At 39.2% G+C, this 26,112-nt stretch overlaps 2 protein-coding genes across 7 annotated transcripts; one reads left to right on the top strand and one right to left on the bottom strand.

Moving 5' to 3' along the window:
* Positions 1-1,251: 1,251 nt before the first annotated feature.
* On the bottom strand, positions 1,252-9,323 carry aldh16a1 (aldehyde dehydrogenase 16 family, member A1). 2 transcript variants are annotated; one of them, XM_029158101.2, is made up of 18 exons: positions 9,183-9,323; positions 8,599-8,791; positions 7,703-7,802; positions 7,478-7,604; positions 7,219-7,367; positions 7,062-7,139; positions 6,581-6,768; positions 6,304-6,462; positions 6,057-6,215; positions 5,656-5,812; positions 5,479-5,554; positions 5,276-5,381; positions 4,888-5,021; positions 4,635-4,805; positions 3,222-3,426; positions 2,906-3,091; positions 2,429-2,554; positions 1,252-2,285 (listed from the first exon to the last, which is right to left on the bottom strand). In XM_029158101.2, exons 2-18 carry the CDS (start codon positions 8,686-8,688, stop codon positions 2,121-2,123), a joined length of 2,376 nt encoding a protein of 791 aa, XP_029013934.1. In that variant the 5' UTR covers positions 8,689-8,791; positions 9,183-9,323; the 3' UTR covers positions 1,252-2,120. The 2 variants fall into 2 exon arrangements, with proteins under 2 accessions (XP_029013934.1, XP_029013936.1); XM_029158103.3 differs by lacking the exons at positions 6,057-6,215; positions 6,304-6,462; positions 9,183-9,323 and having other exon boundaries at positions 8,599-9,131.
* LOC114859955 (histone acetyltransferase KAT7-like) lies at positions 9,268-26,112 on the top strand. 5 transcript variants are annotated; one of them, XM_029158105.3, is made up of 15 exons: positions 9,268-9,409; positions 10,365-10,509; positions 11,344-11,541; positions 13,996-14,277; positions 14,378-14,460; positions 14,753-14,839; positions 15,859-15,957; positions 16,073-16,183; positions 16,904-17,095; positions 18,475-18,564; positions 19,319-19,459; positions 19,841-19,934; positions 20,082-20,228; positions 21,662-21,768; positions 21,907-26,112. In XM_029158105.3, the coding sequence occupies exons 1-15, from the start codon at positions 9,395-9,397 to the stop codon at positions 22,003-22,005; spliced, it is 1,890 nt and encodes a 629-aa protein (XP_029013938.1). In that variant the 5' UTR covers positions 9,268-9,394; the 3' UTR covers positions 22,006-26,112. The 5 variants fall into 5 exon arrangements, with proteins under 5 accessions (XP_029013938.1, XP_055366650.1, XP_029013937.1 ...); XM_055510675.1 differs by having other exon boundaries at positions 14,732-14,839; XM_029158104.3 differs by having other exon boundaries at positions 13,993-14,277.

Below are 26,112 nucleotides of genomic sequence, written 5' to 3'. Positions count from 1 at the left end.
TTTACACATGAATAATGAATTGCACTTCATGCACGGACCCTTCAGGCCATGATTGAAATAAATGTTATGAAAAAAACGTCTTTCACATTGTCAAATTGGAAACTGTATTTCTAGGATTTCTTTTTTTTTTATAAAAAGTTAAGTACACGTTCTGAAGGTCAGAAACAATCTAGCTATATACAGCACGAGTTTCCTATTACATCACTCCTGGCAAGTATTTCCATTGGTTACTGTAATGTAACTTTGGACACAGACACACAACATCACGAAAACATTCACAAACAAGTATTATTGCACTGAAAAAAAGATCTTAGAATACTTGCTCTTACTTTGTGTAACAAGCTGCCATTTACTGAGAGTAAAGGCTACATCACTGTGACACACACACATGTAGTATTGAAAATGTGATATCTTGTATTCAGAATAACTTGTGTATTTCCACCTTGGCCTCGTTATTGGGCTTCCATCTACACTTACTCAGCGCATATTGTTACATGGTCATTTAAGACGCATGACCGTCATTGTCAGAAGCACATGATGCTGCACATTTTTAATGTCAGTGAAATATGTTGTATTTGTAAGGCAACAAATACAGACATATCTATGCATGTACTTGTGTTTCTGTATGAAGTTATATACACACAACAAAAGACGATAAAGAAAGAAGATAAAGAACTGTCGCCAATAGGTTTATCCAGGAATCAGCAGCATTTGATGCTTTGGAATAATCACTAAAAAAAGGGTCAAACAACAATTTCTGCACAATTTTAACTGTTTGTTGAACAGTCATGGAACCCAGGGTTTTGCTGTGTCACTGTTGTTCCAGACAATCCTTTGTGTCATTTGATTGCCCTTATCATCAGAGTTGCGGGAGAGAGAGGGAGGAGAGTTGTGACCAAGGAAACATGTGACTGGTCGTCAGGGAGCAGCCCTCCCAGTCTGCTTCTGCACTCTGCTGGATTGAACCAGTCTGAGACAATAGAATGAGGAACAAGTAAATGAAAACAGGAACCAGTAACTGGATTTGACTATAATTCATTTCATGAATGTGGGTTGAGTTTTATAACAAAGTACATTTTGTATGCTTCAGAATATAGTTCCTGTATAACCTGCCTACTGTTAAACTGAAGTACTTGGAGGTTGGGTTTTCTCTATACAGTAACTATATTTTTGTGTATTGTAGGGTAAAGGTCTTTGTTAATTGTCTTGATTTAATTTGAGAATTGGAGCTATATAAAAACAGAATTCTAATGAATTGAAATGTATTTAATGGTAGCATTAGCAATAGACACAGTAGTTCAAATGCAAAATTAATAAATGGGTCGAATATATTTAATATTAATAATTATATTAACTCAACTTATTGAGTTATTATAATAACAGATTTTACAGTGATAATCAGTGTTCAGTCAGACAAAACTTTGTTTAAAATAACTTGGAAAGAGACAAACAATTACAATTTCAATTGGAATGTTTACATTACAAATAGAATGGTTCCATGACTAAAATACAGTAATTAAGATACAGTATAGTATATTTTTGCATATTTGGACTGAGTTGACACGTCTCATAAATAGACAAAACCGTAAGGCAGATCAGGTTTAAAGTTGTAGAATGAGCTTAAAAAGGTACATTTTTAAAAAGGAAATCCTGTAAAAAACACCTAAATCACCATTACAAGGCTGTTGTTCCTTGGCATCCATTGTTGTAGACACTGGCTTTATTTTCAAAATTCAACTGAAAATACATGATGTTAGCACAACTGGCAAAATGTCATCATCACAGCTCAGTAACTGCAAGTAAGATGGCAATACTTATCTTTCTAAACCAAACACACAATACACCTGTAAGCAACTTATAGAAATGTGTTGTACTGAGCCACCGTCATTAGCTCACTAAAGACTTTTAACAGAGGTCCTTATTTAATACTATACCAATTGGCATTAGTAACTACAAAAGGGAGGTTTCAGTAAATAGTAAATTATAATTTGTGAGATAAATTTAGATTCATTGTTTATTATTGAATTTATCCATTGAACACAGTTACAGTTACCAAGGGTCCATATTTCTTCATATTTCTTGTCACCTTTAACTGTAATTATCCCTCCCAGCTTCTCTTTTCATGCCGTAGGAATCCACACACTCTTCCACTGGACAGCATTTCTCCACATTTCCTCCAGGAGCGATGGATGAGTCCAGTCCTTCTCCTCCTCCTCATCGTTTTGGCAGAACAGGCACAGGGTTTTCAGTGGGGTTGTGCAGGTGTACTGGAGATACTGACAGCCCTACAGCAGGTAACGAAAGATCAAAAATGAACATGTAGAAAAAGTTTGCGAATGGTCATTTATGATTTTGAACTTTGGGCTCAGGTGTCCAGTGGGGGAAAACGATTTGAACACAAGATTGTGTGTTTATGCAGAGCACTCACCTCAGCACTACCCCAGTACCAGATAGCTTTGATGACACTGTGGTTAGCGAGTGCCACAGTCAGTTGGTCTTTACCTCCGGAAATGACATTAACCAGACCTGCTGGCAGATCAGACACCTGGAGCACCTGGAGAGGAAGGAGGACGAAGAAGAAAGGGATCATAGAGCAAACGGTGTTTACAGATACAAAGACAGGTGCACACAAGAGCATTCCATGTCAGTAAAGACCTGCACGCACAAACGTAAATTTGTCATAGCCAGTTATGTGTATTATGTGTGAACTGTCTAGGTTTTGGAAGTCTCACATCATCAGCCTTGATATCCATTTCTATGTTACTGCTTTTATAAGTTCCATTTTCTTTATTTAATTTCACCACTATCGTCCCTGCTAAATGCTTGAAATGCGCAAAATGTTGATTATTTTGTTTGAAGCAGTACAGATCCCTTCCTCCTCCCAAAATCTTCATGCAGTCCGTACCTGGATGAAGTCCAAAGCTGGAAGTGGATACTTCTGACTGGGGACCATGACAATGGCATTGCCAGTGGCGATCGCTGCTCCAAGAACTGTTACCATGGAGAGAAGGGGATTCTTGTCAGGGAGAATGACCCCCACGACTCCCAGGGCTTCAGGGAGAGTGTAAGCAGAGCCGGACTTTGGCATAGGCTAAGAAAAGGAATAGGACAGGCTTTAAGGCATTCAAGCTTAACAAATGCTAACAGAATTTAAAGACTATCATATATTTGATCACTTAAAAATATATATTATACAATAAAGTGATTATAAAAATACCCACCAGTGTTCCTCCTTGGATTTTGTCACAATAAGAGGCCCAATCACTGAGCCTTGCAATGCTGAGCTCCACCTCTTTCTCAGCTTCATCCATTGAGAGACCAGTCTGGATGCTGACGGACATAACAAAGTCCTGCCTCTTTGCCTCAAGGCCTTTGGCCAAAGAATATAGGGACTGAGCATGTGCAGTTGGACCCTTCTTGATCCAACTAAGGGGAAGGGGAGAAAAAATGTATTTACAAGTAATCAATTAATTACTTTATGTAGTTTTTTTTTTTCTCTCAGCAGGAAAATGAGTGAGCATGTGAGAACTTTAATGGGTTGCATGTGACTTTGGAATACCAGACTCTGTTGATGTCTGTTCGTTTCCTGGGCATGCCTCAGCAAAAAAATGTTTTTTAAACAACCAAGTAAAGTTGCACTTTGATAAGCTAAGCTTAAGATAAGCACACACAGACAGAGAGTTGTAAAATAATGTTCTATGGCCTAGTCTGTGTAACATCCAAAATAATGATCTTTTACAGGGGTCAAATTTCACCTCTTAATGTTTTAGGGTTCTGTTTGTTTCAGATAACATACAGAAGGGCTTCAACCTGACCTAAATTACACACCACCACAATACATGAAACTGAATTAAACTGCAAGACAAAAGAAAACTTCCAGTCTGCTCTTTGATCAAAAATAAAATGTTAATTGTAGTAAGTATTCATACCCTTCATGACCCTCCTTTTACATTTTGTTATGGACCCAAATGTAGATGTATTTTATTGGGATTTTATTTTACAAATAGGTTGTGTGGCAAAGTTCAAGCGGTATAAATATGTTGGCAAGGCAAAGTAGTGCATGTAGTGTTGGTTCTAAAACGCATGTTTGCAAAATCTTTGAGTTTATTAATTAACATTGAGGAAGGAAGTAACTAACCTTGTAACTAACCTTCTGTAAAGCTAACTTGCTCAGTGTTGTTCTTAAAAAAAAAAAAAACGTGGGTTTGACTGCGTCCTTTCCTCTGCTGTTAAGGCTACAGCATAATGAATGACAAGGTTTAATCATTGATCCCTCAATAGCAAAGCTCTGTAACACTCAAATATTTACAGAGGGCTAGAACGCCTGGATTTTTTCTCATAGGCTAAATGTAACTCCTTTTAACCTATTTGTTCATAGCAATAACAGTCTAGTTAGTTAGTCAGCTAGTCTCGACACTGTCCTCCTCTAACTGTAACTTTTTGCAGATGCTTATGCTTATATCAAACATTCAGTATCAAGCTTTGGATATTATTAAGTATTTACCACAGTGAATGGAATTAACTTCCATAGGCTCCATATGTACAGACTGAACTCAATTCACTTTCACTGCTTTGTACTTGGCTTCTTGACTTGAAGTCTGTTTTTGCAAGTTTGCATATGGCAAAGTTCTCACCCAGATTGAACTTTGATGGCTGCCTCCACAGCATTACGGACGTCTTTGCGGCCTCCATCTGGACAGTAGGCCAACACACCGCTACCCCCAGGTGGCTGCACTGACAGGCTGCAGCCAGACACGGATTTACATGCCTTACCGCCTACAAACTGCAAGTAGGACTTTGAAGCACTGAGGGGAGAGGAGTCAGACATGTGGATAGATGTGCCTATGCTGTAGCACTGTAATGAAGAAAAGAGCATTAAAAACCCACTTGGCTTGGTCTGAGTATTCAGGAATGATAACTGGGAATGTGCCTGTTCCAAACTTTGTGTAGTCCATAGAAAGAGGTGAGGAGCGAGGAAGAGGAGACGATGAGGAAGGTAGCTTTAGAAACTGGTACAAACCCTGTCAAACAAAAGCGCTCTCATCAATGGTGTTACAATTTTTATAAAAATATATCATTTATATAACAATATATAACACAAGGGACAACAGCAAACCAGACAACAGAACAGCAAAAATTTCACAGTGATGGATTAATACTTCAACATTGAAACAATGACACAAAAAAGCTCACAACAAAATCTTCTTGTGACTTGCCCTTTTAAATTCTACATTTTTAAGTAGATGTTACTGGGGAACAAGTGACTACATCCCACCTCCTGTCCTCCGTCAGTGCAGTTTCCACTATCCTTCTGGCCACACACAGGCAGGCAAGGGTCAGACACAGAGTGGCAATTAACCCACACTGAGCCAAACGAAAGACTAGAAAGGAAGGAAAAAAAACAAAGAGAGGAAAATTAAAGTCTGCAACTGCCAAACATCAGAAAATGATGATGAATAAGTGCGTGGATGAGAATACTTCTTAGCTGTCTCCAAAGCCAGGGTAAGGTCTTCAGTCCAGATTGAGACTGACTTGCCATGAGGACTGTGGTTTGCTGTGTGGAACACAAATAGTTGTGTCTAGTAGAAATTCAATATACAGTGTAGAAACAATTCAGATTTTTTTTTGTATCTGTGTCCCCAGTAGTCTCCTTACCCAGGGTTACTGCCTCAGTGTTGCTTCTGAAGCTCATGACAGGTAGCAGTGGTCCAGAGGAGGGCCACACCACACACGGAGAGGAGGGGGCAGTTCCACAGAGTAGTGTAGGAGGGTACACAGCACCTGAAGGAGGGGCACTGCAGGACTGAATCACCTGAAATGCAGAGAAAAATATTTTATTTGCAGATTATATAAAAAACATTCTCTCTGTTATGTTATTCCAATGTTATTCTAACATTATTCCAAACCATGTCTATTAAAACCTTAACAAAATCTTTATAATTTCTCTAGTTTTCTACAGTGTGAAGGCTTGACTATTTGTGGAACCACAGTAAAGTCAGACATTTCTATTTGTCCAGTTGTGTGTGTACATGAGCGGAGCTATTGTTCTGACTAACCATGGCCCCCTGCTGCTCAGCCTCCTGGACTGCAGTCTCCACAAGCGCCCTGTCTGCATCATGACGTAGGTCAACACACTTCAGACCTCCCATACGCAGCCTGAGACGGGCCACAACACTGTCCAAGACACTATCCTGCACGAACAACACCCAGTGCACCTGTGCGCTCACAAACAGAGAGTACGGGTATATCCCCTGCCGTGACATCCTCATCTTTCTATTTGAATATGGCATCTAGGTGAGTCACCTCTTTCTTCGTTTTAAAGGCAGCATCTATTACTCCATCCACAGCGCTGTCAATATCAGCTGACTCAAAGATGATGAGAGGACATAGAGCACCGATGTAGGGTGAGACCGAAACCGGAACGCCCATCCCTGCTGTGGCTTTACACAGCATCACTCCATCCTTAGAGAGAACATATATTTTTGCTATACTGATATTGAGACATTAAATGCCTCAAAGACATAGATAAATTCACAGCTCTCCTATTAAATATTTTACACCCCATTTCTCAGGCACATACCTCCTTGTTGCCAATGTAGGTGACGTAGCTGATGCTCGGATTCTGGGCCACTTTAGCACAAAGAGAAAAATCACTTCTTGTGACAACATTAAGAGCTCCAGAAGGAAGTCCTGCTCCTGTAAAAAGTTGTGCCAGTAGAAGCGCTGCAGGGGCAGTGCACTGACCAGGAACAACGATGACAGAGTTGCCTAAGAGAGGATGCAAAGTTTACAGATAACATTTTTTTTAATAATAAAAAAGCTAAAAAAGGTAACCAGGTATCTGATGACATTAAGAATCTATGATGCTGTGTAATGGCAAGAATCCAATGACACAATTCATATCATGACATGGGGGTTACGATGTAATGTAACCATTAACAAGAGCTTTATTAAAAATCGAATTTTAGGAAGACTGCCATAGCATAAAGCAAACACATTAAAAAGGAACTTTATTAATGTATGTAGTACACACATTACCACAACATGTGAGCCTTTCTTACCCATTGCTAGTGCTGGTAGGACTTTGCAGTAAAGGGGATAGAGGGAGCAGTCATCAGAAGCCACCACTGCCACCACACCTTGGAAACAAGATTAAAACTAAATTAAAGCTAAAAAAACAACTATGCCTATTAGTGCTTCTCACTCTTGTTTCCTCACCTAATGGCCTCCAGTTAGTGATGAGTATGTCTCTAAGCTGAGCCCAGCTGCTGTAGTACTGCAGCAGTCTGACCAGTGCGGAGGGTGAGCAGGAGGCCTCACACAGCTCTGACACACATTTACCATGCATCCCAAGGATGCTCACTAACCTGGTGGTAATAGAGACATTGTCATGCGTCACTGCTGGCTAACACATGTGAAAACACAAATATATTTCTTGTCATTAACATGTCAACAGCTAAAGAATTGGGTGTCCTACTTGAGCAGTACTTGGGCCCTCTGATAACAGGTTCTGCTGCTCCAGGACTTGAATCCATTGACAGCAGAGGAGGCACACTGGGAGATATCATCCTCCACAGCACACACTATGCTGCACACACTACCACCTGCCGAACAAAACAACATGGTCCATTTCATCATAAGTTATTCCCAAATTTACATCAGCATTAGCTGCTCATGCATTTCAACATTCGGCTCCTCTTACCTTTAGAATCAAGCAAAAGGCAACTTGGTCTGTCTGCTGGACGGACAAACTTGCCATTAATAAACAGACCTAAAGCTTGGGAATGATGATCTAGCCAGGCCTGACGGGACACAAAGTAAACAACAATATTCCACAAATGATAACTACGATCATTAGGACCCACTGAGAACATACTCAGACATGATTGTGAGTATATCAGATTATTATTATAATTTTTTTTACATTAGCTAAGAATGCTGCCAGATTTTTGCAGTGCACATTTTAATCAAATTTAACCATAATGAAAAACAAACCCATTACATTATCTATAGCATTAAACACACATTTTTAAAGGCTATAAGGAGAATTGCACTCAGTCAGAAAGCTCCTACTGCTTATAAATTCAACAATGGCTAGTTAAGACAAACTACAATAAATTAAACTTCTTGTCCCGATGACTGTAATGGAGAAGATCTGGAGTGGATTGCACATGAACGAAAAAAAAACATGCCAATACTGGCCAGGAATGCGCCATCTGTGCTGGACAAGGACTGATTAAAGACGGGTAGACCAGGCAGTGTGTCCACAATTTACAGTCAGAGGAGAAACGTATAGCTCGAAATGGGTTCATCTTTGGACAATAAAGCTGCAATGTACGCTGTAGTAAAGTCGTGCGGGTATTATTACCACTGACATTCATTTATTATTCACTGGCTGTACAGTCTTAACTCACACGATCGCCCTGAGTTAATATTAGACTAAACGGTTGAACTTCACATGGGTCACTGCGCAGCGACAAGCTAACACTGGTGAGCAGTCCATCATGCTAACAAGTCTCGCTATGCAGTGATAGTGTGATTCCATAAGCGCAGCATTTCTGTCGCTGTCACGTCAGTAGTTGAACTTGGTGACTTTACCTTGGCCGTGGCAGTGCTAGAGGTCTGCGCTGGTCCTTTCTCCATGCTTAGAAAAATATCATACACAGACTTGTTGGTGCTATCAGCCATAGTAGGAACAAGTCGGCGAAAATGCTGAGCACCCTACAACTTTTATCCGTTTCCGTAGGGAGCTCAGGGAGAAAATCCGTAGTACAAGCTTGGACGATCGTCCCTTAAAAGAAAGAAAGAAACCTGGAAAAAATCGACTGTGCTCTCACTCCACGTCAAATGCAACATGCTAAGTTCCTCCCACTGAAACACATGACTGGCTCTGCAAATAAAGTATGTGTGCGTAAAGCCACCTTGAACTATGTAATTCAAAGTTTTCATACCGGCTGCTTCAACTATGTAAGGCACATTAGGTGAAAGAAAATAACGTGACGGTTGCAATTTTAGATACACGTGAGATTTAAAATGTATACACATGTGGAGGTTTTAGCCAATAATGTTCTGCAAAGGTTAATAATGTCATTTTAACTAACTTGTCACACAATTATTTTTTATGCTAAGGGTGGTTTAAGTCCAAAAGGATTGTAATTGAAAAGCAAATTTGACTCATCTACCTGTTTAGCGCAGCGCTGTGGTCCACCCGGAAGAATGTTATCAACGCACCGCGATAGGAAACGCGCTTGCGCCGTGATGTCAAGGAAGTGCGGAGAAACTGGTGCGCTTTTTCAGTTGAATTGGGTCCTTTTGGCGTTAATGGGAAACTGTGATAAGTTTATTTCAACATAGTGGCTAATAGTTTGCGAGGCGACACGTTGCATCATTGAAAATGCCCCGAAGAAAGGTAAGGCAAATAAAGAGTACGCCGTTAGGGCACAATGCAAAATGTGCACATAACATCACGTCATCGCTAATGTTAGCATTCGAGAAGATAATTTAGCGTAAAAGACCTATGATCGCTGCAATGTGGTACTATAATTAATAACAGCCGTAAATGTGTGTTGTTAGAAACGTCTGTGTTGGTAGAAACAAGCTGTCGTTTTGTGTTGTTGCTTACAGCAAGTGTAACATTATCTACTGTAATGCTGAGTTGCAGGAATGTGTTCCAGTGTTTTTACGTTAGCATACCAGGCATGCTCTGAAATTTTTAACGTAGCGGCGTTTGGTTAGATTTCTAGCAACTAGTGGAAAGCATCATGATGCTGGCCTCTGTTAATATTCGCAAAGGCTGCTTTAACTGCTGACAGGAAACAAGCTGTAACGTTACTTAGTCCGCGAGGAAGATCCGAAGCGGCCATAACCAAAACAACGCTGTGATTGGACTAAATCGACAGGAACGCGGCATCCGTTGGCCCGACTCTGTCCGACTCCGCCTCCTCTTCACTATTATTGGTCGTATGCAAATTAGGCGATGTGTCTTTTTGTTGTGATGCTGTCAAATATGGTTACATTAAATGGTCATAAGACTGATATGAATGACACAATACATACATACATACATACATACATGAAATAAGTAATAAATGTTGTTAGGAATGTCCACGAAGATACATTAATTATTAAGATTAAGAGTATTTATTTAAAAAGTATTGAACAGGACGCGGTGCTGAGACGGGGGAAATGTGGAGGAAATGAATCAAGCAACCTCCTCCAGCATAGGATCTTTATTAAGTTTTCCGCAAGTAACGAAAAAGCAAAGATTCTTAACGAAGTAAACTTACTAGCGTTTTCAATTTTATTACATGTTTTAGTTCATTTAGCTTTCACATAGAATGCTAATAATCATTGATTTTCTCCAGAGGGCCACAGGAAGCAGCTCCGACGGGACGGAAGACTCGGATTTTTCCGCCGATCTCGAGCACGCCGACGTCCCCGAGAACGCGCACAGGCGCAGCAGCACGCGCTTGACTCGCGCGTCATTGCGCCTGAGTCAGAGCTCACAAGGTAAATCTAATATAAATTGTCAAATAATATGTGATAAATAATTAATTATACGAAGTGCAAAAGCTAAGCTAAATCAATTTGATGCGCAGTGTCTTTACACTGTCATGTTTTGAATTAGAATGCAATATTTTGTAGGATTTTACAGAAAACAAAATACATATTGAAAGTTAGCCCCAGTAACCAACATGCTAGCAAAAGATCTTCTTTACCATGGCAGATCATATATGTATATTCAAATTGGGATATTTTTTTCCTGAAAGTGTACTTTTTTTAAATCACATCAGTTTGTAAGAATTAAACATGCACACATTTATTTAACTCTATGATTATATAGAAAGGCATTTCAACCATGTTGGGTAAATGTCTTCAAGGCTTAGCCGCTTGACTAAGTTTTGTTTATGTAGGTCATTTTAATTAGAAAGATGTTTTTATTGAAAGACCACAGGGAGTTTTTAAGCACCCAACAATGCAACAGTAGCCATTATATATGTACAGCCATAAAGAATGAATAGAATGAAAAAGATTTAGATACCCTGACCTCCCTTTACCAAAGGCACACAAACTCCACTCCCACCCCCTGTGGGACCTCCTTCTTCTGTGGCTGCCAGAAGGAAATTTTAACTGAGAAAAGGACACACTATTACGTCAGCTTGTTTTTACTGGGAAAAGTTGGTTACTGTACCATGGTACATTTCTCTCGAAGGCATGGCACAGCGCAGCTTTTGATTTAAAAAGAAGTAGTCAGGTTTGCTTGTCTGTCTGATACTGAGTATTAAGTGCTTTCACTTCACAACACAGATTATGTGTATATGTATCTTCTGTTATATTCTGCAGATAACTGCAGTTCTCCTGTTGGTGTGGGTCCTAATGAAGCTCAGGATTCAGCAGCAGATTCTGCAGCAATGATGGCAGCATCTGTCTTCTCCTCTGGACGCAGGATCACACGTAGCCAGCAGGGAGCGACAAACCCCACAGGCAAAAAATATCCACTGCGTCAGAGCAGGTCATCAGGCTCTGATACTGAAGCCAATGGTAAGACTAGCAATTTCCTTAATACCTTAGAACCCAATCCTCTATCTTCAGCTGCAAAACACTATAAATGTTACAAATGTTATCATTGAGTAAAAAGAAAATCATAGAAGTATAATGGGAGGGAAAGATCTGGAGAGAGCAGTAAAGTTGGGTAATGGTGGAAGGTAGTTGGTAGAGGACTAAGGGGGGGTTATAAAGCTAAAATTAGTAGTAACTGGAATTATAATCTATGTAAATTCTATTAAAGATATTTGTAATTTTTTTTTTATTTTAACTAATCTTAGTGTAATTTAATGTAAAAATAGCTTAACAATAAAAGCGTCTGTATGTTGCAGTCCTTTACTGTGATGCTGCTCAGATAATGTCGTCACTGCAGCCTGTGGTGACTGTGTGTTCCTGATTATAAACAGGACAAATTACTTCTGTGCATATATTAGACTTGTGTTTTGTCACTAAAATGACTGCATAACATTATGGAGTCAATGAGCTGTTAATAAAGCTGTAAACAAGCGTTCGTTGCAAGGGGGTAAATATCAGCACTTCGCTTGCTTGGGCATTTAATTGTGTTACCTTATTAGCGATTCATACGCTGACACACTAATAAGAGTGATACAACTGATAATGAGCATTACAATAATTTCAATTATTTTTATGTTTCGTAAACTTACCTCATACCATTATGAGCTCCTATTTAGACATTTCAGGTTCTCTGGTGGCGTTCTGTGGAGCACCTTATACTGATCAGCCTCTGGCTGAAGGTGCTTCTCTGTCCAGTCAACACACTGTGTAGGGGGTGGGAGGCATTGCTTAGGATAGAGAGGAGTTTGACCAGCATCCTCCTCTCAGCTACAGCATGTAGGGGGTACAGCTCCACCCCCAGAACAGAACCAGTCCTCCTGATCAGTTTGTCCATCATCTGAGTCATCAGAGAACCTCTGGAGATAACAGGACTCTGAGTTGTACCTGAAGTCTGAGGTATACAGGGTGAAGAGGAAGGGAGACAGGACTGTCCTATTGAGCACATGTGCTGCAGACACATAGTCAGAAACATAGTTCTGCAGGCAAACGTACTGGGGGCGGTTGGTGAGGTAGTCCATGATCCATGAGATCAGGGGGGGGATCCACCTGCATGTCCTTCAGTTTCTCTCCCAGCAGCGCAGGCTGGATAGTGTTAAATGCACTGGAGAAATCAAAGAACATGATCCTCACTGGGGCGCCAGCCTTATCCAGGTTGTTGTAGGTGCGATGGAGCAGATGTATGATGGCATCATCCACTCTAGATGTGGTTGATATGCAAACTGGAGGGGGTCAAATGAGGTTTTGACCAGAGAACGCATGGAGTCCAGGATCAGCCTCTCAAAAGCCTTCATGATGTGAGAGGTCAGAGCCCGGGTCTGTAGTCGTTGAGGACTCTGGAATGTGACGTCTTATTCACTGGCATAATGCATGACTTTTTCCACCCAAGAGGAACTCTCTCCAGCTGCAGGCTCAGGTTGAAGATGTGTTGGAGGAGACTTAACCTGGAATCTGTTAAAGAAGTTATTAAGTTGGCCCTCTCCACAGACCCCTCAGTCACCTGGCTGCGGGACTTGTAGCCAGTGATGGTCCTCATGCCCCTCCACACTTCCCTGGTGTTGTTGTTCTGAAGTCTGTGTTCCAGTTTTCTCCTGTAAGCCTTCTTCCCCTCCCTGATTTTGACTGACAGCTCTCTCTAGACACTCCTAGCTGCCTCCGTGTCCCCTTACCTGAATGCTTTCTTCTTTTCATTCAGGGTGGCTTTGATGTCACGAGTGACGAGTGGCTTGTTTTTAGGAAAGCAGCAAAAGGTTTTATCAGGTACATGGGCGGCCATGCAGAAATTAAAATCATCTGTCATGTAGTCTGTCAGCCCATCAATGTCCTCCCCATGAGGTTTACAGAGAGCCTCCCAGTCAGTGTCTTCAAAGCAGCTCTCACGACCAGCAGTTATATTCAGTCACTGTAATCACAATATTAAGCCAGATAACCAAGGGCATCGTAGGTGACTTTGCTTGCTTGTATGCCATTAATTGTTAAATATAAAAAGTGAAACCAGGCTGCACTCACATTCATTTACGACCCTCAATGTGCTTTAACACTTGTCTCCTGCTAGAAGAATGTTTTATTTTTTAGAACTGAATTTCTATGCTGGCAGCCGCTGCTACTGGGCGTTAACACCACCTGCACAGTATATGGTCATTTACAACTTATAGCGATTTCCTTTCATTATATGTTTGTGGCATGAATGTAGTTTAAAAAGTATTAAGTTAGTAAAACATTAGTAAAACTTTTGCAGGACTTTTTTATTCTTCATAATATCCTGTTGCGTTTACTGCTGATGTATATCTACCAGAAACCATGTTTCTTTTGCGTGTTGTATGCTGTGATCCTTCAAAATTCTAGTTTAAATCAAACATTTCCTTTTATGCTCAGCAGACCTGAAGCACGGAGCAGACCGGGATGAGACCCCTCCTCGCACCCCAACAGGCAATGCCCCATCCTCTGAGTCAGACATCGAAGGTTCAAGCCCCATTAATGACCTTGTGTCTTCAAGCAATGATGTTGTAGTTTCACAGGAGGAGGATGAGAGATTGGCCAAAGAGTTATCCCTTAAAGAAGCTGCAGCCCACGACCTTTCTCACCGTCCCAAACGACGACGCTTCCATGAGAGCTACAACTTTAACATGAAGTGTCCAACACCTGGGTGTAACTCACTTGGTAAGGAAACAAACCTAAAAGACTTCTTTTTGGATAAGATGTTATGCAACTGTAACTAACTCTGAGCTTTGTGTCTCACCTCCCCTTTACTTTTTCTCAGGTCATCTAACAGGAAGACACGAGAGACATTTCTCCATATCAGGATGTCCTTTATATCACAACCTCTCTGCTGACGAATGCAAGGTACACACCCACACACAAAATCCAACTAAGTGTGATGCTTTGATGGTACTAAAAACCTGTTTACATTTCTTACCTCAGTTATTAAAACATTTGTTTTTTTATTCATTGGTCAAGCTAACATTTCATTGTTGGAACATCTCAGCCATTAGCTGTGGATGAAAGAAGACAAAAGACTTTAATAGAAATTGTCATGTTGCTAAGCCTCTAGGAACGCTGTGGTGCTTGCTACAATGTTTCTTCTGCAGGGCTATTTGTGATTCATTGGTGGTAGACAGTGTTGATGTTTTGTCAGGGCAAAGTATCAACTCGCGACAAACAAGCTGAGGAAAGGACACTGTCTCACCGTCAGGACGAAAACAGACACTCCACAAGAAACCAGGTAAGACAGAACAAACAAATGTATCAGTCACGCACAAACATAAATGTATGCATACTGCCTCCAGGTAAAGTGAATCACTTTCAGACACTTTCAACTGAGATTATGACTTCAGGTGAACATGGAGGATCTTCTCTTCAGTTTCATCTGTCCAGTTTATTTTATAATAATTTGTACAAGTATTTGTTTACCTGTGCCTGTGTATATGGGGGGGGGGTACCTACACATACAGTATTATTCCCAAACCTATAATATCAGACTGGGATTTCTCATTGTAGGAGAGATAGAGGAAAAGAGAGTTCACAACAAGTGGAACCTTGCCGGTCTAATAACCATAACAGGAAATCAGAAGATGTGTTTAGCATTTGACACAGATGTTGCGCATTGAGGAGAAAATGTTGATCTATTAATCCTCCCAAATTTTTGTAGTCTGGGTCAAAAGAAATAAATACAGGATGAAAATTCTGTTGTGGATTTTATTTGTGGCTGCTGTTTCTGTGACAGATTATTTAACAATGGTAGGTCTGTCTGTAGTAATGATCTACTGAACATTTGCAGAGTTATATAACTAAATGTCTCTGCACGTTCTCATTGCTCCAGGTTTGTCCAGACTTTACCCTGAGGGTTGTTTTATGTGTACAAAGAAGAGAAATTATAATCCAGTGGCCACAGTCAAAGCTTTTGCTCATGTTTTGGTTCAGTATCCTTTTTTACAAGGAGAGCACCATGGTTTGCAAAAATATTTGAATAGTCGTCTCACAGCGGTTATTTTGAAGCGCAAAGGTGGAATTACTTTGTTGTCACCAGTTGGAATACACTTCACATTGGAAAAACAGCATTCGACTTCAGCTTGTTGTCTACTAGAGAGAGTTTGCAAAAACCATAAACCATACCAAATTATGAAGTCCATGTGAATTGAAATACTACAATGCAATAATTACATTTTAGTATTACATTATAAAATGCAACTACCTGTGCAATGTGCTTTCTGTTGATGCTGTATTGTCTTGGTGTGGTCTCAGGCTCCGACAGATCGGCAGCTGCGCTACAGAGAGAAGGTGACAGAGCTAAGAAGGAAGAGGAACACTGGTCTTAATAAGGAACAGAAGGAAAAGTACATGGTAAGTGGGTCTGAAATTTATGTGTGCAAGAAACTCTTTACCCCGTTGTTTGTTTAAAAGTCGTATGAGGGCAAAATTAAAATACTTCTTTTTTTCTCTGACCTTTTACCAACAGGACCACCGCCAAAGCCATGGAACAAGCCGTGAACCACTGCTGGAGAACATCACCAGTGACTATGACCTGGAGCTGTTCAGGAAAGCGCAGGCACGTGCTTCGGAGGACCTTGTAAGAGAGAAAACTCATTGTCATCTCCATCCTTACTCTTCTTCCCTTTCTCTTTGGTCCTCGTTCTTGCCTTATTCCTTTTCTTCTCTGTTTCAGTCCGCAATATCTCCTCTGCTGCCACAGGAGGAGTTGGTAGTTTGGAACAGTTACTTGCGTACGGTTATTGTTTTAATGCGTTTGACTCATTCCGATAATTGGCTATTTATTTTCAATCAGGCTTTTTCTAATAAACTGTGCAATGTTATTGTCTCATTTAAGCCAGTCTGAAAACAAACTTTTGATATTAATTATTGCATTTAAGTTCATTCAAAAATTCAAAGTTCAAAAATAATTTAACCAGTCTTGAAAACTTTGAAAAACAATACATACATGAACATTCTGTCAAAATAGTCTTACTTTCTTCAGAGGTTTTAGAAAAAAAACATTATGTTTCTATGACTTAAAATTATGTCAGACAAAAAAAAGATTTTTAGTTTGTCATCTTCACATTAGGCCATTTTCCATTTATTCCTGTATGTATTTTTCTTTATACGTGATTTATTTGTTAGATTTTCTGAATCTGGTTTTCTTCACTGAGGTTGTCCTACAGTACTTGTCTTCATTGGCTACTTGGTCTTTTTCCCTAAATAATTGACTTTTCCTCTTTCTCCTCTTGCCCCTCTACTTGCTTGCCTGCCCTCTTTCCCTGTTACCTTGTTCCTCCTGTCATGACCTGTACAGGAGAAGCTCCGTCTGGCAGGCCAGGTGTCGGAGGGTAGCAATATGATAAAGACCATTGTGTTTGGTCGCTATGAGCTGGATACGTGGTACCATTCTCCATACCCAGAGGAATATGCCCGCCTGGGCAGACTCTACATGTGCGAGTTTTGCCTGAAGTATATGAAGAGCCAGACCATCCTGCGCAGGCACATGGTGAGACAGCTTTTTTAAATGTACAGTACATAGGTATGGGGGTGCTTCGGATTTCACAAATGTCTGTTTTAATCCTTTAATTTACTAACATTTTAATAGAATGCAAGGCATTATTGAATGTACTTGTGGCCAGGTCAGTGTATTTGCCATAGATTCATTATTACATAAACACTACCTGAGCTCTATTATGATAAACAAAACTTATGTCTTTTTCTCTCCCTTAAAAGAAAGTTGACCAAAACGACCTTGACTTTTTGAGCCCACAGCATACAATATGCCATGGCGTTTTACCAGAGGAATAAATGATAACTTCTCTGCATAGAAATTATGGAGGAATCTGATTGTCCCTTTATTCCTAAATATTATCTGACATCGTTTTGGTCAACCCCCATTGAAAATCTGTGATGTTTTCCTTTAAGAAGCAGCACCAACTTTAAAATTCACCCAACATAAAGTTTTTGTTTATTATTAAAAATGACTTTATTATGACTTAATTGCATTCATGTTTCCTTATTTTATCCCACCCATTTAGAGGGATGCTAGAGTTACAGTGGCCACTTGTTGAACTGTTTGTAAAAACTCACTGTTTAGTCTTTCTAATAATCACAACATGCATTTACCATAGTCTCATTTACTAAAACCTGTTTTTAGTATTTTTATTGTTCTGTGTGTTATTAATTCAGACCAGGTAAATCCTGACAAACACATTATATTTTAGATTTAATTACATTACATTTACATTCATTCATACATTAATAATCAGGATTAGCGTTATATAGGTTATTGGATCAATGTCTCAAAGACACTTTTTGATGTCTTTTACATACATTGTTGAATGTATGTAAATCACCAAGAGGGTGAGATGTCCTTCAGTTTGAGCAGATGAACATCCTGTGCTGCTTCCATTGTTGAAGCAAGCAAAAATAGAATAAGTCAGAGCTTTTCTCTTAGTTCAAATTATAACCTTACTATCTTGGTGCCTAAAGACAGTCATTATTTTATTCCTAGACCACGCTGACAGTATAACTTTGTTCATGTGATGCAGTCTATGTTGCTTGTATATTCATCTTAGAGAAGCATTTATTGTATGTTGTTTTTGTTCTCATACAGCTGTGTGGAGTAGACTGTAAAAGGATTTGAAAGCAAAGCATTTTAAAGATAGTTTCTTACATCAATGGGAAAAACACAAATTTAGAAGCACAAGAAGGTGTTGAAACTGAGGAGAAAGAGGGCAAAATAGAATTCTGCCAGGCTAAAGAACAAAATGAAATCTAAAGCGGTTTTCAGCCACACTGACCAGAAAACTGAAAGTAAAATGCTTTGTTATCTTGGACATTATGCAAATTAAACTCTGCTTTGGCTGTCATTTTCACACAAAGGCCAAGTGTGTTTGGAAGCATCCTCCAGGTGATGAGATCTATAGGAAGGGGAACATATCTGTCTTTGAGGTGGACGGAAAGAAGAACAAGGTGGGAAAGCACTGAATATTTTGTTGTTTGCTAAAAACACAAATTTCATTGGTAAACTGGTTGTATTGTACTGTAATAGAAACCCATATGGAGTGATTCGACATGAGGTTGTTGAAAAAAAGTAAAGGCTTTCATAAAAGAAGAGGAAAGACTACATGACAGTAATGATGATGGCATTATGCAGTATGTGATATTACACTGTAGAGTGCAACAGAGTTCGAGTCCCTTAACAGTGCTCCCATGAAATATTAAATCTGTCCAGATCACCACTGAATGGGGAAATCCAAAAGTATTATTTTTCAAATTATTGAGTTTCCCAAGAAACAATATTGGTATATTGGTGCACAATATTGGTATCAATTATGATATATCAGAATAAATTGAACCCTGAGGCCGGCACGGTGGTGCGGTGGGTAGCACTGTCGCCCTCATAGCAAGAAGGTTTGATTCCCGGGAACCTTTCTGTGTGGAGTTTGCATGTTCTCCGCGTGTTCCCGTGGGTTCTCTTCACAGTCCAAAAACATGAATTAGGTTGATTGACTACTCTCTATTGCCTGTAGGTGTGACTATTGTTTGTGTGTGAATGAATTGTTTGTCTATCTGTTGCCCTGCTGGGCTGGCGACCTGTCCAGGGTGTACCCTGCCCCTCGCCCATAGCCAGCTGGGATAGGCTCCAGCACGGAAGTATGAAGATGGATGGATGAAACTCTTTCCAATAAACTATTAAATTGGAATGTGATGCTTTTCATCACAGATTTACTGTCAGAACCTGTGTCTGCTGGCAAAGCTCTTCCTGGATCACAAGACGCTATATTACGACGTTGAACCCTTTCTCTTCTACGTTATGACTGAAGCTGACAACACAGGATGCCACTTAGTAGGATATTTCTCCAAGGTAAATATGGAGCCCTTAACAGAGAACTTTTCCTTATCTGGATTTTAAATCCTTAGCTTTTTCTAGACTAGAGGAGATATTTAATGTCTGCTGCTGGATGATATAAAGTGTTGCAACAAGTGGCTTGGATAGAGGAACTAAAAAAGGGTTAAATAGCTTTTCAATAGTGCATACTGTCTTATGATTTAACGTTATTATTTCAGTTTTACACCTTCTGATTTTCAAACATCCTGTCATTATTGTTATTTTTTATGCAATGAAATCAATTCTAGATTAATTGCCTATGCAAATTTAAGTTTTAAATAGCAGTAAACGATGCCAATCTGTAAAAACCATATACCGGTTGTTCAAATCATTATCCTTTGTGGCTTTATTCTGCAGGAGAAGAACTCTTTCCTGAACTACAATGTCTCCTGCATTCTCACCATGCCACAGTACATGAGGCAGGGCTATGGGAAGATGCTAATAGACTTCAGTAAGTACAGATACTTTGTCTTTCTTACATGTTTGTTTGCCTTCAACTTGACTGCTGTACATAGTTGCCAGGAATTCTGCACAGCACAGCAGGTTTAGATGCTCTAATTATTTTTTCTGCAGCATGTTTACATGATTTGTCCTCCAGGTTACCTTCTGTCCAAAGTGGAAGAAAAAGTGGGATCACCAGAGCGCCCTCTGTCTGATTTGGGCCTTATCAGCTATCGGAGTTACTGGAAAGAGGTGCTTCTGCGCTACCTGAACAATTTTCAGGGCAAGGAGATCTCCATTAAAGGTAAGATCAAAGGGAAAGCTTAAGCAGTGGTTGATGCAGACACAAGCAGGCTAACACAGGCCATTCACAATAAAGATACAATACAATTTTTTATTTTTTATCTTATTTTTAATCTCCCATCCTTCTTGTGTGTACCTCCAACTGTGACAGCAATCAAAGTATGCAAAATAATTTCCCTCTGGGATTAATAAAGTTTTCACTTCTGATCCTGAAGTGAATGTTGTGTTTTAAAGGTATTTGGTCATACATCAAACTACTGCTATGCTATTTGCTATTGCTAGTTCAATCTAATGATAGAAGTCAAGAAGTCACCAAAGTTAGTTTATCCTGAGGGGAGCATCACATGTGCTTTCAAGCCAATTAAATTAAATCAGTACCTTATTACTTTATAAAATGGTGCATATTCAAGGGCTCAAACACAGTTTAGCTTTTAAATTAAAGTTTTATATTTATCTTATTATTTTTTTTCTTTGTGCTGCTGTACGTGTAGAAGAAAAACAGAAGACAGAAAACAATACAAGGTTAAAATAAAATAACTGTTTTGTCTGGAAACAAAATCAGGCATGCTCAACACTATTTGTTAAATATACATAATTGTCATCTTGCATGGAAATGGTTTATTATTGGAAAAAATAACTGATAACACAGCCTCTTGAATTGGCAGCATCTGATTTTGGCTAACAGAGATCATTTCGAATGACAAACATTGCTTTAGGTTCAAGACACACTCTGCCTGGCTGAACATTTCTTGAAGGTCAAAGCCAACTCCCTTTGTCACATTACTAATGACGACTGCAACTGACTTAGTTATGCACAAACTTGTATTGTCATTGGATGAGTTGCCGTCAACAAATAACTTTGATTCACTGTAATTTATAAACGTTTTTGTCAAAGTAAATAAAGCAGCAGAAAAGGCATCAAGAGTCAGTCAGCAACAGAAAAAATCCAACAAAACAGCATAGATTTTACTAATAACACTGTTTTCACACATCCAAACCCTATTTTGTCCTTGCTTTCTTTGCATTTTGTATTTTTTTCTCAAATCATTTAAATTTTGAAAAATGTTTTCGCTTCAAGCCAAGAAATACAAATGAAACTTCAAAGTAATCACAGCCTGAATTCAAACGCATTATCGGTGTATTGTCCACTACTGTCAGCTATGCCCTTAGAGATTAGCAAACACATAGTGTAGCACAGTCACTTTGTTGTCATTCAAAGGCATTTTGATTAGTTTTAGCTACACTAGACGCATGCATGCATTTCAGAAATGGCTATGATTGTGGTGCTTCTTCAGGGAAGAGTTTATTTTTTTATACTACAACGTTCATGCAACTCCAGATTGATAAGAGGTCAGATGCTAGCAGCCACTTTGAATCCATATGTGTAAAGTCTCATTAGACGCACAATGCTGATCCCATCTCTCTTGTGTTCAGAGATAAGCCAGGAGACAGCGGTGAACCCAGTGGATATTGTTAGCACGCTGCAGTCCCTCCAGATGCTCAAATACTGGAAGGGAAAGCACCTTGTTTTAAAGAGACAGGTAGGAACAAAATTATGAAATGTAATGTAAAATAATTACATTAAATTTCAGTTTTATCATTATTAAAATAAGTGTTTTTTTAGTAAGAACTGAGGATGAGCAAATAAAAACATGCAGCTGAGGTGTTTTTGCCCATAGGACCTTATTGATGACTGGAAAGCCAAGGAGACCAAACGTGGCAACAGCAAGACCATTGATCCTACAGCCTTAAAATGGACGCCACCTAAAGGGACGTAAAGGAGTTTCTTTTCATACTCCGAAACACACACACACACAAACACAGACAAACCCTCCTCTGCACACTGGCATGCTCACAGAACTAGAGCTTAGACTGTCATGCACAAAAATGCTTTACAGCACTGTGCAATATGTATAGGGGAAGCCGTTATTCTGGGTTCAATCAGTCACCGTCATGGCTCGAGAAATTGATTTCAGTGCAGGCAAACAAAATATAAATAATGTAAAAAATGTCACAGAAACACAGTAAGCTCCAGACTGACTGTAATTCAACATACTGTGGGCTCAAAATGCTAAACAATACGAGTACAGAGCTGCCAGTGAATGTCAATCTACACAGGTTGGCTCTATTATTTCTGAAACCTCATTTGTTATCTGAAAAGTGAAAGTAATTGAAGATTGTTTTGTGCACTCCTGCACAAATACTTCATTAGCACAGACCACCAGGCACATTAGATAATCCAATCTGCGACTGCCAGTATCAAACCTGGGCTGCGTTTCATAGGGTTCTCCAGACGCAACGCATTGATTCAGTGTACAGACACAGAGCAGCTGGTAGTTATTATACACCACAAGCCCTAGACCTACAATTCATAAAGCATCTATGAATAGGGGCCTTGACCTTGATTGGACTGAGTAGAGAATTCATTGTCAAAGTGGAATAGACATATTTTTGTTCCAATAGAAAATCTGGTTAAAAGGTTTTTATAGTAAATTCAGTAATCATAAAGTAAAAACTCTGTTACCTAAAAGAGATGAAATATTACACTACATCAGCAAAATTTGGACAGGTTTGTGTTAATGATGCAGTACTTGTTGAGCTGCAGTAAAACACCTGAGACTGAACAGTGGCTGTTTGAAACCAGAACAAGTCAGTAATCTTAATAACAGAATTCAGTAACCCTGCTTGTCTCATCGTGTCTGGTAACCATGTCACCATTCAGATGGTTAAACATAAAGCTATAGCTGCCATTGGCCATGTTCATTTAAGATCACCAGCACAGGGCCTTTTGTTGCCTTAGCGTCAGGATGTCTGCACTTATATTCTAATGTGGGAGCTCCCAAACCAGTGACGTTAACCAGTGTCCTTTGTGTTAGGATAAAGTTCTCAATAATATTTTCGACTTTTCCTACCTCTAAGGTTTAACCACTGTATAAAAGTCATAATGGCCCAGTTTAAGCTTCTTTTCTTTTTGTTTGACCATAAATGATTTTAATAGATTTTTTTAAAAATGTGCCATTATATTTTTTGAATGGTATGTTGACCTCATAACACGTAAAAGACAAAGTCTGACAAAAAGATGTTTACTCTAAAGGACTGACTTCCTACTGATTAATAGTATTTATCCTCAAATTGCATATAGAGTTGTATGAGTTAAGAAGTTGGGAAAAGGATCCAGGGCACGTAACCCCATTACTAACAAATACTAAACTGGAGCCGTTGACAGTTCAGGGGGTTATCTCCACCCATCAAAAGTCCCATATAATTCAATCAAAATGTATTCATTTTGCAAATTATCACAATTTGTTCTCACTATAATTCATGCTGTAGGCAGTTGGAAAGATACAAGCACAAGCACTGTTTGTTATCCAGTTAGCATAGTCAGCATGATCCATGAAATATTTGTTGCCCATTTTTTTTAATTTCATTTTAGACGTTATTTCAATGACAATCTACATTCCGTGTAAATTATATTAGATCAGGTTAATTCAAAAGCCAGCTTCATGAAAGGAACAGCATTTTGGGGAACTTGCATATCTGCTTTTCTACGTACTTAGTTTTGCGAGAGGTTGATCTTTGTTTTACATTATTAGCATAGATCAACAGTTAATCTAGCTCTGGGGCACAATCCACCAATATGACCATCATTTATTGTTTATCTGCTGTTTGTATGCGCAGAATTGAAAATGATAAACTGCAGATATCAACCTCTGTGTTTACAAGGTTGCTTCCAATAATTCAGTTCAATTCAGTTTTGAGCTACTTATTGATCAGCTTGATCAATAAGTAGTCTGTAAGGAAAAGGATTTTAAATTTTATACTGCATTTCACGTGGAAAAACAGAAACAGTTGTCCAGAACAAAATAGAAGCTCCAGGGTTATACACAGACATTTTTAAGGACAGTGGCCCAAAACAAAAAAGGGCAGTTACTGTACCAAATATCCAAATAATATACATAGAACTTTTTTTATAATAATCATAAAAAGATATTACAAATTATGTTGATATTGGGGAGCTGGGGGATGGAACCTCAGACCAAACTCTAACACTTTACCCATTGAGCTACCAAGACTTACTTAAAAGTTTGAAAATAGTATATTATATAATATATGTAAAACATAATATATATAATTAGATACACCTTCAGCTTACCAGCTTCAGCTTTTTATTCAAATACATAAGTTTCCATCATCCAGCCACACTTTGGTCAGGCTTTGGTCAAATAATTATCTTACCTGTAACTGGCTGATCCCTCACTCTCTGACTCGTCCTCTGCCTCACATTAAATTATGTGCAATTTCTTATTATTGATATTACTCTACTTGTACACACGTGAAGGCACTCACGTCCAAAACAGACAAGGGAGACTTTTGAAGACTCAAATGTTTCATTACAAAACAAAAAAAAAAAGCAGTCATCGAAGCAAGTCACTGTGTGACTGCTCGTGTTTGGGGGTGAGTGGGAAATACCGGAGCGGAGTACATGACAGAGACAGCGGCTGTTCGGGAATGTATGTTTCCCAAAGTGCCTGTATTTTAAACATTGTGAATGAGGTGAAACTGAAGTTGGTCATGAAGAAGCTTGGAGGGATGGGCCCAACATCCTTAGTTTTAATCAACTTTTTTCAGCACAAAGGTTTCTTTTGTCACCAGCATAAAGGTAAAACCATTCTTTCCATTCATCAAATAAATTCTAAAGCTATGTGCGTTTTTTTATATTTTGTAATATAAGAAATGTTGCCTTTAAGTTTATGGAGTTGAATATGTTGAGTTACTGTGTCTTTTTTTCTGCCATTTTCTGTATGTAATGTGTGGTATTTCACATGTTCATAATCTACCTAATCCTCTAGGTGATCTTTATGTGTCTCTTACATGATGAAGTGACCTAATGAGTAACTGGCAGAATGTTTGTGTATCAACACAACTTGATAAATTTCAGAAAATTCAATTCACCTTTTTAGCACCAGTCCTTAATAAACCTCTGAAATGTGCCACTGAGCAAAATCACTCATGACTGAAGAGCATCTTGAGCTGAGCTGTAGCCACTTCTCACGTGCAATCATGGAAAACTGCCCTTCTCAAAAAGATTTCAATAAAACCAGTCCATCCAGAAACATAGCCCTTGATGATGATGGCATTCTGTACATAAACAGAGCAGTTTTGTTGTCAAGTGCACTTGAATGATGGAGGAGATGCCTCTCTTTAAATGATCAGTATCACACATTTGGTTTTGGTTATAGAGTCTCCAAGGCAAAGAGGATGTGTGTCACTTGAAGAAAGTTATTACAAAATTTTCTTTCACACGGGAGCTGAAAATCTACCTAAATATTATTCTTGACAAAGAAGGACACAGTAAAAGTAGAGTTACAACAATGTCAAGAAAGATATCAACAAAGGTCGATGATATCTAAAGGTATTTTGAGTGACTTTTTTGTGTTGATACAGTTCATTCGTGTTTTTTCATCTTGTCCTCTGTGCCAGTGGCAGCTATAGTTCAGGAAGCTCCAGAGCAGCTCGCTGGGTATAAACACATGTGAATAGAAGGTTTCCACTCACAGTTACATAGAATCAGCACATTCCATCACCTTCTGCACTTGTAGACAAGTTGTTGTACTGCTACTTATGTACACTACACACACAAAGCAGTAGCACACAAAAGTAGACTAGCATTTACATGTAGCTCGGTTGTGATTTTGTGTTTGCCTCTGCCTCCTTCCTTCCTTCCTTCCTTCCTTCCTTCCTTCCTTCCTTCCTTCCTTCCTTCCTTCCTTCCTTCCTTCCTTCCTTCCTTCCTCTTCAATAAATACAAATGGTGAGCTTCGCCTGGTGTATTGTTGGTGTGTCACACGGCGGTGCTGAGTAAATAAAGGCTGGTTTGGATCTGG

Source organism: Betta splendens, chromosome 8 (assembly GCF_900634795.4).
Source record: "Betta splendens chromosome 8, fBetSpl5.4, whole genome shotgun sequence".
NCBI classification, from domain to species: Eukaryota; Metazoa; Chordata; class Actinopteri; order Anabantiformes; family Osphronemidae; genus Betta; species Betta splendens.
The sequence above is the reverse complement of the archived record's forward strand: the minus strand, read 5'-3'. Positions and strand labels throughout refer to the sequence as shown.

Excerpts from the sequence above, each read along its gene's own strand:
- aldh16a1 (XM_029158101.2), bottom strand. The coding sequence starts at position 8,688 with ATGGCTGATAGCACCAACAAGTCTGTGTATGATATTTTTCTAAGCATG. Across the intron at positions 7,140-7,218 it reads CACTAACTGGAGGCCATTAG|GTGTGGTGGCAGTGGTGGCT; the intron begins GTGAGGAAACAA and ends CTTGTTTCCAAG. Across the intron at positions 5,555-5,655 it reads CACTGAGGCAGTAACCCTGG|CAAACCACAGTCCTCATGGC; the intron begins GTAAGGAGACTA and ends TGTTCCACACAG.
- LOC114859955 (XM_055510674.1), top strand. Across the intron at positions 14,278-14,377 it reads ACCTGGGTGTAACTCACTTG|GTCATCTAACAGGAAGACAC; the intron begins GTAAGGAAACAA and ends ACTTTTTCTCAG. Across the intron at positions 18,565-19,318 it reads TGGACGGAAAGAAGAACAAG|ATTTACTGTCAGAACCTGTG; the intron begins GTGGGAAAGCAC and ends TTTTCATCACAG.